The sequence below is a fragment of the Ranitomeya variabilis genome, chromosome 1 (assembly GCF_051348905.1).
Source record: "Ranitomeya variabilis isolate aRanVar5 chromosome 1, aRanVar5.hap1, whole genome shotgun sequence".
NCBI classification, from domain to species: Eukaryota; Metazoa; Chordata; class Amphibia; order Anura; family Dendrobatidae; genus Ranitomeya; species Ranitomeya variabilis.
Window position 1 is genome coordinate 827904184 of NC_135232.1, and position 15400 is coordinate 827919583.

At 45.4% G+C, this 15400-nt stretch overlaps 1 protein-coding gene across 1 annotated transcript in view; it reads right to left on the reverse strand.

The window, feature by feature from the left end:
• DNAH6 (dynein axonemal heavy chain 6) overlaps positions 1-15400 on the reverse strand; it is a 717942-nt gene that overhangs the window by 12724 nt on the left and 689818 nt on the right. The window contains exon 74 of the mRNA XM_077275462.1: positions 8149-8221. Within this exon, the coding sequence (XP_077131577.1) occupies positions 8149-8221 (73 nt within the window). The remainder of the gene's footprint in view (positions 1-8148; positions 8222-15400) is intronic.

Genomic DNA, 15400 nt, shown 5'->3' on the forward strand with positions numbered 1-15400 from the left:
CGTGACGTAATTTCGTCACGGCTTGCTGTGATTGGTCCGCGTCCCGGCAACATGGCCGACCTGACCAATCACAAGCCGGGAATTCACGTAACCAAGTAATAGCGCGATTTTTAAACAAACAACGCTGCCGGTTCCCTCGCTGAAGTCCCGGCTGCGTCGGACAGGTGAGTATAGCGATATTTTTTATTTTAATTCTTTCTTTTACACATTTATATGGTTCCCAGGGCCTGAAGGAGAGTTTCCTCTCCTTCAGACCCTGGGAACCATCAGGGATACCGTCCGATACATGAGTCCCATTGACTTGTATTGGTATCGGGTATCGGTATCGGATTGGATTCCGATACTGTGACGGTATCGGCCGATACTTTCCGATACCGATACTTTCAAGTATCGGACGGTATCGCTCAACACTACTTCTAACCAATCTGTTTGACTATTGTTCTGTCTCTGGTGTCCTTAGACAGCTCTTTGGTCTTGGCCATGGTGGAGAGGTTGGAATGTGATTGACTGAGTGTGTGGACAGGTGTCTTTTATACAGGTAACCAGTTCAAACAGGTGCAATTAATACAGGTAATCAGTGCAGAGTAGGAGGGCTTCTTAAAGAAAAACTAAAAGGTCTGCGAGAGCCAAAATTCTTGCTGGTTGGTAGGTGATAAAATAATTATTTCATGCAATAAAATGCAATTTAATTATTTAAAAATTATTTAATGTGATTTTTTGGTTTTTAATTTAGATTTTGTCTCTCACAGAAGGTGGGAAAACTTGCAAAATCTGTACTGTATCAAACACGTATTTTCCCCACTGTATATATATGTCCCTCATCCTGGCCCCATCCTGGTATACATATGTCCTCCATCTTGGCATATATGTCCCTTATCTTGGGCCCCATCCTGGGGTATATATCCCTTATTCTAGACCCCATCCTGGTATATACAGGTGTTTCGCACAAAATTATAATATCATCAAAATTGTATTTTATTTCAGTTCTTCAATACAAAAAGTGAAACTGATATATTACATAGTCATTACAAACAGAGTGATCTATTTCAAGTATTTATTTCTGTTTATGTCGATGACTATGATTTATAGCTCATGAAAACCCAAAAGTCATTTTTTCAGCAAATTAGAATAATAAACAAAAAACACCTGCAAAGGCTTCCTAAACTTTTAAAAAGGTCCCTTAGTCTGATTCAGTAGGCTCCAAAATCATGGGAAAGACTGCTGACTTGACAGATGGCCAGAAGGTAGTCATTGACACACTCCACAAGGAGGGTAAGCCTAAAAAGGTCATTGCTAAAGAAGCTGGCTGTTCACAGAGTGCTAGTGTAAGGAGGTGGCAGGGACCCTCATGTACCTTGTCTCTCATTAATGCTGTTCAACTGTGTCACAAGCGGCACCCTGATGTTTTGTTAATGTTTTGCTATTGGTGCACTGTAATGTATTTGTCATGTACTTTAATGTGATGTATTATGCTTTAGCCTATGGATAGATTAGTAAGTAGTGCAGGACCATAAGGTGATTAGAATAGAGGGGGCACATTAGAGATAGAGAATAGGATAGATAAGAGTGTTAGTTAGATACAGGCACCTTAGGGTACCGTCACACAGTCACACTTTGATCGCTACGACCATACGATCCGTGACGTTCCAGCGATATCCATACGATATCGCTGTGTCTGACACGCAGCAGCGATCAGGGATCCTGCTGAGAATCGTACGTCGTAGCAGATCGTATGGAACTTTCTTTCATCGCTGGATCTCCCGCTGACATCGCTGGATCGTTGTGTGTGACAGCGATCCAGCGATGTGTTCGCTTGTAACCAGGGTAAACATCGGGTAACTAAGCGCAGGGCCGCGCTTAGTAACCCGATGTTTGCCGTGGTTACCAGCGTAAACGTAAAAAACAAACAGTACATACTCACATTCCGGTGTCTGTCCTCCGGCGTCTCAGCTTCTCTGCACTGTGAGCGGCGGCCAGCCAGAAAGCGAGCACAGCGGTGACGTCTGACGTCAGACGTCACCGCTGTGCTTTCCGGCCGCTGTGCTTACACAGTGCAGAGAAGCTGAGACGCCGGAGGACAGACACCAGAATGTGAGTATGTACTGTTTGTTTTTTTTTTACTTTTACGCTGGTAACCAGGGTAAACATCGGGTTACTAAGCGCGGCCCTGCGCTTAGTTACCCGATGTTTACCCTGGTTACCCGGGGACTTCGGCATCGCTCCAGCGCCGTGATTGCAATGTGTGACTGCAGTCTACGACGCTGGAGCGATACTCATACGATCGCTGCGACGACACGGATCGTGCCGTCGTAGCGATCAAAGTGTGACTGTGTGACGGTACCCTTAGAGGTTAAGGAGATGGGAGAAGTCACAGAGCAGAGCAGCACAGAGCACGGGGGTATAGGACAGATACTTCCTGGTTCTGTCAGATGCCCGGGCACCTTGCCCAAGGACAGGATGTGTGAGCAGAGTATTATAGGCCGTGTGGGATAAGTCTGCAGATGGCAGAAAGGGCCCCCAGGCTGAGAATAGTACAGGTGGTCACCAGCTTATACAGTACTGTTCCAAGGAAGGATCCGAAGCTAGCGGCTGGGACTAGGATGCAGCTGAGTTGTCAAGCCAGTTGCCCTATAACTCGCAGCCGGATCAGGTAAATGGTAGAAAGCTGGTGGGCCTGGATCACGAGTGGGACAGACGTTGTCCAGAAGAGGGACAGGGATTGTCCAATAATGGGTCAGAGATTGACCAAGAGTGAGACAGAGGCTGCAAGGTTGGATAGAGGCTGTAAGGATACTTCTGTGTTTAACTTGTGCTGTCTGTGTGAAGAATGCAGATAAGACGATGTCTCTGTGTTTGTCTCTGTGTTTGAACTGTGCTGTGACACTGCTGTCGTCTAGTAAAGTTAAACTGTTGGAAAAAGACCTCGTCTCTGAAGTGATTTGCGGAGCTCATGAATGCGGAAGGCAACATGGCAGCAGCTGAGGGGAATCTGACAGAGCCTGTGAGTGTGCTATGGTATATGCTGCACATGCAGTACAAGGGACTTTATCTTTTCATGTACAGGTGTTGGGGTGCTCACTGACTGTTACTTAGTGAACTTGCCTACTACTACCACCCCATACCTTGTTACACTGTATCCAAGCATATTAATGGAAAGTTTGAGTGGAAGGAAAAAGTGTGGCATGAAAAGGTGCACAAGCAACCAGGATAAGCGCAGCCATAAAAAGGATTGTTAAGAAAAGGCCATTCAAAAATTTGGTGGAGATTAAAAAGGAGTGGACTGCTGTTGGAGTCATTGCTTCCAAAGCCACCACACACAGATGTACCCAGAACATGGGCTATAAGTGTTGCATTCCTTGTGTCAAGCCACTCATGATCAATAGACAACGCCAGAAGCGTCTTACCTGGGCCAAGGAGAAAAAGAACTGGACAGTTGCTCAGTGGTCCAAGGTGTTGTTTTCAGATGAAAGTAAATTTAGCATTTCATTTGTAACTCAAGGTACCGGAGTCTGGAGGAAGAGTGGAGAGGCACACAATCCAAGCTGCTTGAGGTCTAGTGTGAAGTTTCCACAATCAGTGATGGTTTGGGGAACCATGTCATCTGCTGGTGTAGGTCCACTGTGTTTTATCAAGATAAAAGTCAGCTCAGCCATCAACCAGGAAATTTTAGAGCACTTCATGCTTCTCTCTGCCGACAAGCTTTTTGGAGATGGAAATTTCATTATCCAGCAGGACTTGGCACCTGTCCACACTGCCAAAAGTATCAATACCTGGTTTAAAAATAACAGTATCACTGTGCTTGATTGGCCAGCAAACTCGCCTGACCTTAACCCCATAGAGAATTTATGGGGTATTGTCAAGAGGAAGATGAGAGACACCAGACCCAATAATTCAGATGAGCTGAACGCTGCTATCACAGTAACCGGGGCTTCCATAACACTTCAGCAGTGCCACAGGCTGATCACCTCCATGCCATGCCACGTTGATGCAGTAATTGACGCAAAATGAGCCCTGACCAAGCATTGAGTGCATTTACTGAACATACATTTCAGTAGGCCAACATTTCAGATTTTAAAATCATTTTTCAAACTGGTGTTATAAAGTATTCTTATTTACTGAGATAATGACGTTTGGGTTTTCATTGGCTATGAGCCAGAATCATCAACATTAACAGAAATAAACACTTGAAATAGGTCGCTCTGTTTGTAATGACTCTATATAATATATGAGTTTCACTTTTTGTATTGAAGAACTGAAATAAATTAATTTTTTGATGATATTTTAATTTTGTGAGAAGCACCTGTATATCCCCCATCCTGCCCATTCTGGTATATATGTCCCTTATCCTGTGGATCCTGGTATGTATGTTGCTTATCCTGGGACGCATCCTGATATATATATATATATCACTTATGCTGGGCCCCATCCTGGTCATTAAATAAGCTACAAAGCTTTTGATAATGGAAGCCAGCTTCTTTTCCCCTAGCAATTAGCTTATAAAATATTATGGGAGGAAAACACAGTAAGCTGCATATTCCCCCTTGGTGCAAAAAACACCAGGGCATATGCAGCATTACATGCTGGTCTTTCAAATAAATAGATTTCTATCTATTGCATGCATGTTCTAGCTGATATGATTTAATGACCTTGCAGGGAATGGAAAATATAAGTTAATAAACATAATACTAAACATGATTTTAGTAGGTAGAGATTGAAAAATTCAAATATTTTATAGGGATGAGCGGACCAGTGGATGTTCAGGTTCGTCAGGTTCAGCCAAACTAATCCAAAGTTTGGTTTGGGCACCAGAATTTGACCCATACTTGAGCCCAAACCTTTCGAAACTGCATAGAAGCCAATGGAGACTCAAATTTTAGTATTGTAAAATGACTGTAAAATGGTCGCAGTAAGAGCTAGGGGGCTGAAGAAGGAAGCAAAATGTGGGTAAGAGAATGACAATTGCCTGCAAACAAATATGGATACGACAATGACTTAAAATAACAAAATAATATAGAATAACAAAAATAATCTTGATCTAGAAGGCAGAGGTCCAAGTGGAGGAGGAGGTGAATGTTGGCAGAGCGGTGTAGGTGGAAGATGCAAGGAAGGAAGTGGGAAAATTACTCAAAATAACATAGAACTAAAAAAAAATAAAAAATAACAATCCTGAACCAAGACAAGGAGGTCCAAGTGGAGGAGGAGGTGGCTGTTGCAGTGTAGGTGGAAGAGGGGGAGCAAGCACTGTTATGCTTTTTGGGGGTGTTTTTTGTATTTTTTATGGAAATGACTTAAAATAAGATAACAATAAAAAAAAATAAAATAACAATCTTGAACCAGGAAGCAGAGATCCAAGTGGAGTAGGAGGAGGAGGTGGAAGTGGACGTTGCAGTGTAGGTGGAGAAGGCCGAGGTAGCCAACACTGTTTTTGTGTTTTTTGTGGGTTTTTTGTTTTCTTTGGGGGGTAAGAGTTATATTTTTTAAGGAAACGACTTAAAATAACAAAGAATAAAATAAAAATAAAAATAACAATATTGAACTAGGAGGCGGAGGTCCAAGTGGAGGGGGAGGTTGATGAGAAGGTGGATGTTAACATGGCAATGTAGGTGGAAGAGACAGAGGAGGAGGTAGCCAACACTGTTAGGCCGGCCTCACACTAGCGAGTTTTACGGACATATGAGCGCATAAACTACGTCCGTAAAATACGCATAACACGCGGCCCAATGATTCCCTATGTCCCAGCTCCTATCAGCCGTATTTTACTGATCCGTATTATACGGTCTTCTACGGCCGTACAAAATCGCAGCATGCTGCGTTTGTCACCGTGTTGCACAAAAAAATCACCAATGAAAGTCTATGGGGGTGAGAAAAATACGGATTACACACGGACCAGCAGTGTGATCTGCGAGAAATACGCACCGGTGTTAGAGAGAAAAGCCGGTAATACAATTGCCGGCTTTTCATTTCTCCTTCCCAAACCCGACAGGATATGAGACATGGTTTACATACAGTAATCCATCTCATATCCCTTTTTTTTTTGCATATTCCACACTACTAATGTTAGTAGTGTGTATGTGCAAAATTTTGGCACTGTAGCTGCTAAAATAAAGGGTTAAATGGCGGAAAAAATTGGCATGGGCTCCCGCGCAATTTTCTCCGCCAGAGTGGTAAAGCCAGTGACTGAGGGCAGATAGTAATAGCCTAGAGAGGGTCCATGGTTATTGGCCCCCCCTGGCTACAAACATCTGCCCCCAGCCACCCCAGAAAAGGCATATATGGAAGATGCGGCTATTCTGGCACTTGGCCACTCTCTTCCCACTCCCGTGTAGCGGTGGGATATGGGGTAATGAAGGGTAAAATGTCACCTTGCTATTGTAAGGTGACATTAAGCCAGATTAATAATGGAGAGGCGTCAATTATGACACCTATCCATTATTAATCCAATAGTACGAAATGGTTAATAAAACACACACACATTATTACAAAGTCCTTTAATGAAATAAAGACACAGGTTGTTGTAATATTTTATTATTCTCTTAATCCATCTACCACCATGTTGTTGAAACGCTGCCTCCTCCTAATAATTATCATATTAGAAGGTGGTGCGAATATTGTGGCGTGCTGAGGACTTCCACCTCCTCTCTGCCTTGTTCTTCCACTGAGCCCCCACTCAAAGGGAAAATAAACTCCAAGCAAATGTGGCGCTACGCACCTACGGATTTTTTGAATGCATCCACTTCCAGTGAAAAATGTTAATAAAAATTCATTTATAAATTTATGAATTTTTATTAACATTTTTCACTGGAAGTGGATGCATTCAAAAAATCCGTAGGTGCTTAGCGCCACATTTGCTTGGAGTTTATTTTCCCTTTGAATTCGCCACCTATGTGGATCCGAAGCAGGATCAACACATAATTCTCCAAAGTGAGCTGCACACCTTATTGGATTATACAACATACGGAGAAGAGTTGCCTAAAGAATTGATTCCTTGAGAATCTCAACGTGCATTTCTTACCGATGGAAGGTGAGCATAACCGCAACTAAAATAATTTTTTTTAACTGTTGGTAAAAACGTATTACGCTCAGAGGAAGCGCCGCACTTGTCTCTTTTTTTCCCTTTTTCCCTAAACCAGGGTATTTCTAAAGACTGAGCCCCCACTGAATGCTGTCAGTAGTGAGTCTATCAGAGTGCGCTTGTATTCCCGCATTTTCTGATCTTGCTCCAATGACGGAAGTAAGGATGGTATGTTGTCCTTGGAGGAGGAATCCAACAGGGTAGCCACCCAGTAATCATCAATAGTAACAATATGGGCAGCTCGGCGATCGTTGCACAGAGACAGAAGCATTTATTGGCTCATGTGCGCCAGTGAACTCAATCTCTTCTAATTGTGGGGTAAAGCCAGGTGGATGGCCCACAGAACCCCAGCCCGCAGAGCAAAAAGCAGAAAAATCTACTGCATGACTTGGGATTCAGACTGCTTGGCTGATTTGCAAGGGGTGAGGTTGAAGCCAGAGGACCATGGTCCGCAGGTACCAACTCTGCGCTTTCAGCAGGTCTATGTAGAAGATAATGCAAAAGAACTGATTGCACTCTCAGACATCCACTGTAAAACCGCCTTTACATGTTCTGCACCAGGCTGTTATGGCATTCTGTACCAGCCTAATATGGCACTCAGCACCAGGCTGTTAGGGCACTTTACACCAAGTTGTTAGGGCACTGTGCACCAGGATGTTGGGGCAATCTGCTCCAGACTGCTATGGCACTGTTCACCAGGCTGTTAAGGCACGCTGCACAAGACTGTTAGAGCATGCTGCACCATGTTGTTAGGACATGCTGCCCCAGGCTGAGAATAAAAATGGAGGCACAATCCATGATCCGGCGTTTATACTTGGTATAGATGTGATGGCTCCAGAAGTACCCACAGCCCAAAAGCTTGTTGATTGGCTGCGCTGCAGCCTTTCAGCAAAGCCGAACAGTAAGATGGACTTCCACAAAAAAGTTCATGTTCGGAATTCAGCACTGGACACTAGGTGTCTGGTACGAACCCCGAACTTTACAGTTCGGGTTCGCTCATCCCTAATCTTTTACTCTGTTTTTCACAAATGTACAAAAAGGTTTTACTTAAACTATGCCATATACATATGTTTTACCTGTCAGGAAACCTTGAGGGAAGAAGAATCCTGAAATCCAGAATGACTTTGGCTGACCTTGGCGAATCCATGCCTATGACAAAAAAAAAAAGTTCTAAACAAATACAGTATACATGTTCTTTAACAGAAATTTTTTTGCCTACAAATTTTAAATCACTGTATAATTTGCATTTATTTGTTTCTTCTGTAACAGGGAATTATTAAAGAACTTGAGTATTTTTTGAAAACCTTTTTAAAAAGAAACATAGAAGACAGTAAGAGGGTAATTCTCAAGTTGTCTCTTGAGCAGCTCATAGCTATGATGACTCCTTAGGCTATGTGCACACGCTGCGGACTGGTCTGCGGATTTTTCCGCACTGATTTTGATAAATCCGCAGGGCAAAAACACTGCGTTTTTCCTGCGGATTTATCGCGGTTTTACCGCAGATTTACCGCGGTTTTTGTTTTTGTGCGGATTCGGAACATAGATAGATAGACAGAAGAAAAGCCAGCAATTCATGTGTCGTGTACAGTAAAATCACACTGACAGGATAGAATTGAATAGATCTAATATACATATACACATAGAAAACATAGATTTATAGATGTCAGTGGCACAGACATATGTATTTATATTACATAGATAAATAGACAGAAGAAAAGCTGGCAATTCATGTGCCCTGTACTGTAAAATCACAGCAGGAGCCGACAGGATAGAAGAGATGGATTACATACAGTAAATACAAATAGAATAGCTACATAAATAGATGTCAAATACAATTAGTACAGTGTGTGTGCAGCTTACTGTACATGTATTTAATTAATAAAAGATTACTTTAAAAAAAAAAAAATGGAGTGGGCTCCAGTGCAATTTTCATAATCAGCAGAGGGAAAGCCGACAGCTGGGGAAAGATGTTTAATGGCCTGGGAAGGGAGTAATACCCATGGAGCTTCCCAGGCTCACAGCTGTATAAATAGCCTTTACTGGCTAATAAAATGGGGGGGACCCTAAAAAAATGACGTGGGGTACCTCTATAATTAATAACCAGCAAAGGCTTTGCAGACAGCTGCGGGGCCACGTGATCGCTCGGCACAGGAAGAGCTGCCAGCACCGTGACCAACGAGATGCTGCGTGGGCGCTGGACCCAATGAGATGCTGCAAGGGTGCGTGGAAGGTAAGTAGGATGTTTGTTTTTTTATAGGAATCATTCATACAAGGATAAGGGATAAGGAGCCATGCATATAAGGACAGCGATGGGGAAGCCATGCATACCAGGACAGGATGGGGGATCCAAGCATACCAGGACAGGACGGGGGAGCCATGCATACCAGGACAGGATGGGGGATCCAAGCATACCAGGACAGGACGGAGGAGCCATGCATACCAGGACAGGACGGGGGATCCAAGCATACCAGGACAGGACGGGGGAGCCATGCATACCAGGACAGGATGGGGGATCCAAGCATACCAGGACAGGACGGAGGAGCCATGCATACCAGGACAGGACGGGGGATCCAAGCATACCAGGACAGGACGGGGGAGCCATGCATACCAGGACAGGATGGGGGATCCAAGCATACCAGGACAGGACGGAGGAGCCATGCATACGAGGACAGGACGGGGGATCCATGCATACCAGGACAGGATGGGGGAGCCATGCATACCTGGACAGGACAGGAGAGCCATGCATACCAGGACAGAATGTGGGATCCATGCATACCAGGATAGGATGGGGGAGCCATCCATATCAGGACAGGATGGGGGAGCCATGCATACCAGGACAGGATGGAAGAGCCATGCATACCAGGACAGGATGGGGGAATCATGCATACCAGGACAGGAAGGGGGAGCCATGCATACCAGGACAGGATGGGGGAGCAGTAGCGTAGCTACTGGGGGGCAGATGGGGTTGTCGACCTGGGCCCAGTTTCATGAAGGGGCCCACCCACACCCACTTCTGTTATCAGGCAGCACTGAGGGAGAGCACGGCAAATTGCCTGCTTCCCTATCTTCCTGAAACGCTGCACGCTGGCTGGCACAGTGGCAGAGTCCTTAGAACAGTGTACTGTGCGGCAGGAGCTCACCTAATAAGATTCTGACAGGGTCTGCTCCACTCCTGTGTGCTCTCCTTCATGCACGCTGGAGCTCCCCTGGGTCCTAGTGCTCACTGCTGATTTACCTCAGACACTGCCTGGCCATGTCTAACCTCACCTCACGCTCTCTGCCTGCAGCACTTGGTGAAACATTGCAGTGCCATCCATGAACTACCTGCAGTGCCTGCAAACTCCATCTGAGGGCTGCCAGAATGTAGGCTAATTAAATTCAGGTAAAGGTCACAGTGGGGTGAATGTGAGCGGATGGGGCAGGGTGGGCACTGAAGGGGTGGTGGAGGGAGGACAGGGCAGGGGCCTTATTATTATATTTACTATAATAGTGTTTAGTGCTCTGCACCACATCACATGAAATAAGTGCTGTTTGGGGGGCTGATGGGGCAATAGCGGGTTTATTATTCTTATAGCCGAGGTCTTATAAGCCCCAGCCTGCTAGTATAACAAGCCCCAGGGGCGCCGCTATCATGGGGCAAGTTGAGCCCTTTGCTTCAGGCGGCAGGCGTCACTGAAAGACAGGGGGCGGCAGAGCGGCGGTCAGAACACTTGGTGCCGACTCTCCATAATCCCTGACATTTGCTGTCACTAGTGCGGTGAGCGCGCCCCTGCTCACAACCCACGGTGTGCAATATCAGCCGGTCATCCCTGCACCCGCAGAGCAGCACACCACATATTGGCAGCTCTGTGCTAACAGGACCTGTGATGAGGTCACATGAGGGGAGGAGTCGGGTCACATGATCGGACCTCCATGGATTGCAGGACTCTGCTGTGCTGGTTGCCATGGTAAGTGTGTGTATGAGGTGTATGGAGCGGAGCCGTGTGTGTATGAGGTGTATGGAGCGGAGCCGTGTGTGTATGAGGTGTATGGAGCAGAGCCGGGTGTGTATGAGGTGTATGGAGTGGAGCCAGGTATATATGAAGTGTATGGAGCAGAGCCGGGTGTGTGCGAGGTGTATGGAGTGGAGCCGTGTGTGCAAGGTGTACGGAGCACTGCCACGTGTGTAGCAGTAACTATGTGTGGCCATTATACAGTATGGAGCATCATGTGGGCCCATTATACAGTATGGAGCATCATGTGAGGCCATTATACAGTATGGAGCATCATGTGTGCCCATTATACAGTATGGAGCATTATGTGTGCCCATTATACAGTATGGAGCACTGTGTGGCCATTATACAGTATGGAGCATCATGTGTGGCCATTATACAGTATGGAGCACTGTGTGGCCATTATACAGTATGGAGCATCATGTGGGGCTCATTATACTGTATGGAGCAATATATGGGGCTCATTACACTGTATGGAGTAATATATAGGGCATGTTATTCTGTATGGGGCGCTGTGCGGTGCCCACAATACTGTAGGGAGCAATATATGGGGCTCATTATACTGTATGGAGCAATATATGGGGCTCATTATTCTGTATGGAGCACTGTGGTGCCCAGAATACTGTATGGAGGACTATACTGTCTGATTTATGACCTATTGTAGAATGTACAATAGTTATCACTCATGTAATGTATGGGGGGACTGTATATGAGATGGGAGCCCTATAGAGAGGGCTGTACTGTATATGTGTTTGGGGGGGGGCGCCGTTTTGAAGTTCGCCTCAGGCAGCAGTGTGGCTAGGTTCAACCCTGACAAGCCCCCATACAGTTACCATGTTGTGAGCTGCATTATATGTAATGCTGTCATAGTAAGTGACTTGTTATTGTTATAAAGTTATTAAAGGGAGCCTGAGCGGTGTTACTGGCCGCTCATGGTTTGTTCAGTATCTATCAGCACCGTCTATAGTGTACCAGGCAGACATGTTTGTCTCTATAAGGGTAGGTGCATACGATTAGTAAACGCTGCGGTTGGACGCTGTGTATTTGTGCCTCGTGCAGATGTTACAGCATGGTGGATGGGATTTCAAGAAATTCCATGTCCACTATGCGTCCATAGACGCCTGCAACGCCCACGGTTTACCTGTGGAGACAGATATGTCCAAGATAAATGTCACCCGTACAATGTATTGGATGCGATGAATCGGCACAGTTCAGTGAACACATGCGGAATCACCTGTGTTCAATAGCGGCAGCACTTTGGACACAACGTACATGTGCTGCGTCCAAAGCGCTGCCAATTACTGTAACGTCTGCACATACCCTAAAGCTGCAGTGTTTCATAGAAAAACATAATAATAGCCACTAGGGAGTGAGCGGTGCTGTGCAATAGTCCTACAGACAGGTCCCTGGTGGCTTCTCCCCACTCGCTGACAGTGCGGTGCTGTGCACTAGTCCTACAGACAGGTCCCTGGTGGCTTCTCCCCACCCACTGACAGTGTGGTGCTGTGCACTAGTCCTACAGACAGGTCCCCGGTGGCTTCTCCCCACCTGCTGTCAGTGCGGTGCTGTGCACTAGTCCTACAGACAGGTGCCTGGCGGCTTCTCCCTGCCCGCTGACAGTGCGGTGCAACCAGGGACCTGTCTGTAGGACTACTGCACAGCGCCGCTTGCTCCCCAGCACCTATTAAAAGTATGTTTTTCTCTGTAACTCAGCAGCTTTATAGAGCCAAACATACCTGGTGAAACACTACAACTGGGGCCTGATACGTGTTGCACATAGTTTGAGCAGCCTGTATCACCTGTCACGTTACCTTTTAAAGGGGTAGTCCAGGCTTGGGATAAAAGTCTGCGGTCATCTATGTGACTGCAGACTGCCATATCATGACAAAGTGCAGTGCGCCTGCTGCCATGAGTCTGATCAGGTGCGATCAGGCGGTCATGCAAGTGCATGTTTGCTATTTGCACGCTCCGACCAGATACGTTTGGCATCTTTCAATAAAAAAAGAGTGTAATCGACACATGACTGCAAGTTGTATACCTGCAGTCACATGACCGCCTGTTCACATCATCAATACTGGGGCCATAATTACTGTACATGGGGAGACTCATTTGCCATTATTACTGTACATGGAGGGACATTATTAAATGTTAATATGAGTAGAACTCAGCATTCGAGAGGTATGCAACAAGAATTACATTATATTCACAATCAAATTAGTCCAATGTGAATAAAATTTCAGGGGGCCCTCATATAGTGTGGAGGCCATTATACAGCATGTGAGCTAATGTGGGGGCCATTATACATTGTGAAAACTACTGTTGGGGCCATTATACAATTAGGGAGCTAATGCAGGGGCCATTATACAGCTTGGGGGCTAATATGGGGACTACTGTGAGAGGCCCTCATACAGTGTGGGAGCCAATATAAAGTGTGGGGACTACTGTGGGGCCATTATACAGGGTCAGAGTTAATATGAGTGCCATTCTTCAGATTAAGAGTCATCATACAGAATGGAGACTACTATAGAGGTTAATATAAAGTGTGAATTCCATTATATAGTATTGGGGCTACTGTGGAGCAATTAGACAGTGTGGAGGCCATTATATAGCGTGGGTGTTACTGTGGGGGTCATTATATTGTGTTTGAGGGAGCAGTGGGCCCATCATACTGTATATAGGACAGCTACGGCCCCCTCATAGTGTATAGGACAGCTGTGGAGCCACCCTGCTATGTATATGGCAGCTGTAGGTATGCTGTTTTTTCTGTACCCAGTAAATCAAGTGAATTATGCCAAGTACTGCCCATACAGTGGGTTTGGGGGCCTATATCTACACAGGGGTTCCCCTATGGGACAGTTTGAGCTTGACTGTACTGTAATCTATATGTTCTGCAGTAGTGGTATCTAGAACCATATGGCGGTAATAACAGTGATTTTTTTTTATAGAGATTTATTCTCAGTAATACCATGGTCGTCGGCAGAGGTTCCCCTATGCCAACAATTAGTGTGTGCCACTATAGTTGTAATCAGGGTTACTTGGCTAGGGGCCCACACAGATATTTCCCCCCCCCCCCCACCCGAGCTAAACCCCTAGCTACGCCTCTGCGGGGGAGTCATGCATACCAGGACAGGACGGGGGAGCCATGCATACCAGGACATGGATGAAGGGACAATGCAGACCCGGCTTATACTGGACTTAAGCTTACCCAGTTTTTTGTGGCAAAATTAGGTGCCTCGGCTTATACTCGGGTCGGCTTATACTCGAGTATATTCAATATATGTGTGTGTATGTTTTGACAAATATTTCCTTTGACAATGATTGACAGAGAATTGCTGTATGTAAAAGCTCATGTTAAAATCGCATTGCAGTCAGATAGCAATCACACTGCATTTGGATGTAAATCGGATGCTACACGTACATGTGAAAAATCGGATTGTACTGGCATGACACTCGCATTACATTCGTGCAACTCTCGGCAGGGAGACTCGGACCGATTTTCCATACATTTAGTGTAACTCCAGCCTTAGTAGAACTATAAAGCACAAGTTCTGCTATAACACATTCAGATATCAGTGGTTTGTCTACACTGGTATTACTGAATTTACATATAGAGATATGCAAATTGCCTCTTCTGAGAAAAAGAGGAGTTAACTCTATAGCGCCACCTGTTGGAAGTAGCGATCCTACAAGTCACAATCAACCCTTTAACGAGTCGTGCAAAATGACTTAGGATAAAAGCCAAATCAGTATCTCAATTCGCAGACACGGTGTTTCGGGCTGTTGGCCCTCGTCAGTGCGAAGCATGAGAACTGATTTGGCTAGGTGAGAGGCTCTGGACTGGGGTCTAAGGCACTGACGAGGGCCAGCAGCCCGAAACACCGTGTCTGCGAATTGAGATACTGATTTGGCTTTTATCCTAAGTCATACTGCACGACTCGTTAAAGGGTTGATTGTGACTTGTAGGATCGCTACTTCCAACAGGTGGCGCTATAGAGTTAAGTCCTCTTTTTCTCAGAAGAGACAATTTGCATATTAATTTTCCCAGAGGAGCATTGTACGGCGAATAAGCCTCCTTACCTTGACAAGCCAGCTGGTATGTCACTCTCCATAATGAGAAACGTTACCCCATATAGAGATAAAAAGGCATTTGAACAAGCACACAGGAAATGTTATAGCCCTCATTAGGAGACCTGCTCTGAAAGTTGCCAAAAGTGGGGGCTGGTGATTTTGCAAGATTTATAACAGTAGGCAGAAGCTGAGAGGTGAACAGCTAACTGCATTGTAGAAATCAATAGGCTGGAGAGAACTCACTGGTATGTTATGAGTTAACACCTCT